The 1,115-nt window shown below is 47.6% G+C and overlaps 1 protein-coding gene across 5 annotated transcripts in view; it reads left to right on the top strand.

The window, feature by feature from the left end:
* LOC109971825 (calpain-1 catalytic subunit-like) overlaps positions 1-1,115 on the top strand; it is a 25,245-nt gene that overhangs the window by 20,921 nt on the left and 3,209 nt on the right. For all 5 annotated transcript variants that reach the window (XM_020620316.1, XM_020620311.1, XM_020620313.1 and 2 more), the window contains 2 exons: positions 174-252; positions 339-452. In XM_020620316.1, the coding sequence (XP_020475972.1) occupies positions 174-252; positions 339-452 (193 nt within the window). The remainder of the gene's footprint in view (positions 1-173; positions 253-338; positions 453-1,115) is intronic.

Here is a 1,115-nt window from a genome sequence, read left to right as displayed (position 1 = left end):
GAGTAGAGGATGCTGAGGATAGAGTTAGGTGGAAACAGATGATTCACTGTGGCGACCCCTAACGGGAACAGCCGGAAGAAGAAGAAGGGCTAGACACACCAAGTGACTTCACAGCAGCTGAGGCTCATGGGTAATGTGAAATTAATTTGACTTTACCTGTCTTCTCTGTGCAGGGAATTTTCAGAGACTATGACCTGGATAAGTCTGGTTGTATGAGCTCCTATGAGATGCGTCTGGCATTGGAAAATGGCGGTAAATGAAGCTAATGCTAGTTCATGCTAATGCTAAGTAACTGGCCCCGTTCAAGCCCATGAAACTGACCTGTAATTTGTCCTCAGGGTTCAAACTCAACAACAAGCTGTATCAGATGCTGGTGGCTCGATACGCCGACAACGAGCTCATCGACTTCGACAACTTCACCTGCTGCCTGATCAAACTGGAGACCATGTTCAGTACGTACACAGTCGTGGTGGTTGTTTCCAGCCTGGGAGTCACAGCAGCTTCATGGTTGTGCTACACATGTGCAGTGTTTCTGTGTCAAACCAGAAGCAGCACAAGCTTCTCTTGTATCAGTTCAGTGAGCATAATGCCTGAGTGGGTTCATTGTTTTCACACCGGCGTGTTGTGTTAGTGGATCGATTAATCTCTTAAGATTAATCTAGCCACAGGGGTTGCAAGCCAGTGACTTCTGTGTCGGTCCCAAGCCCGGATAAATAGAGAGGGTTGCGTCAGGAAGGGCATCCGGCGTAAAAACATGCCAAATTCAAACATGCGAATCATCAGTGCGAATTCCATACCGGATCGGTCGAGTCCCGGGTTAACAACGACCGCCACCAGTACTGTTGACCTACAGGGTGCTGGTGGAAATTGAACTACTGTTGGTCGAAGAAGGAGAAGAGGTAGAAGGATTCGTAGACAGAGAGAGAAGAGGAAAGGCAAGAGTATAAGTCTAAGAATAGGGACTTTCAACGTTGGCACAATGACAGGGAAAGGTAGAGAGCTGGCGGACATGACGGAAAAAAGGAAGGTAGATATACTGTGTGTGCAGGAGACCAGGTGGAAGGGTAGCAAAGCACATAGCATTGGAGGGGGATACAAACTGTTTTATTATGGTG

The sequence above is a fragment of the Monopterus albus genome, unplaced genomic scaffold (assembly GCF_001952655.1).
Source record: "Monopterus albus unplaced genomic scaffold, M_albus_1.0 scaffold235.1, whole genome shotgun sequence".
NCBI classification, from domain to species: Eukaryota; Metazoa; Chordata; class Actinopteri; order Synbranchiformes; family Synbranchidae; genus Monopterus; species Monopterus albus.
The sequence above is the reverse complement of the archived record's forward strand: the minus strand, read 5'-3'. Positions and strand labels throughout refer to the sequence as shown.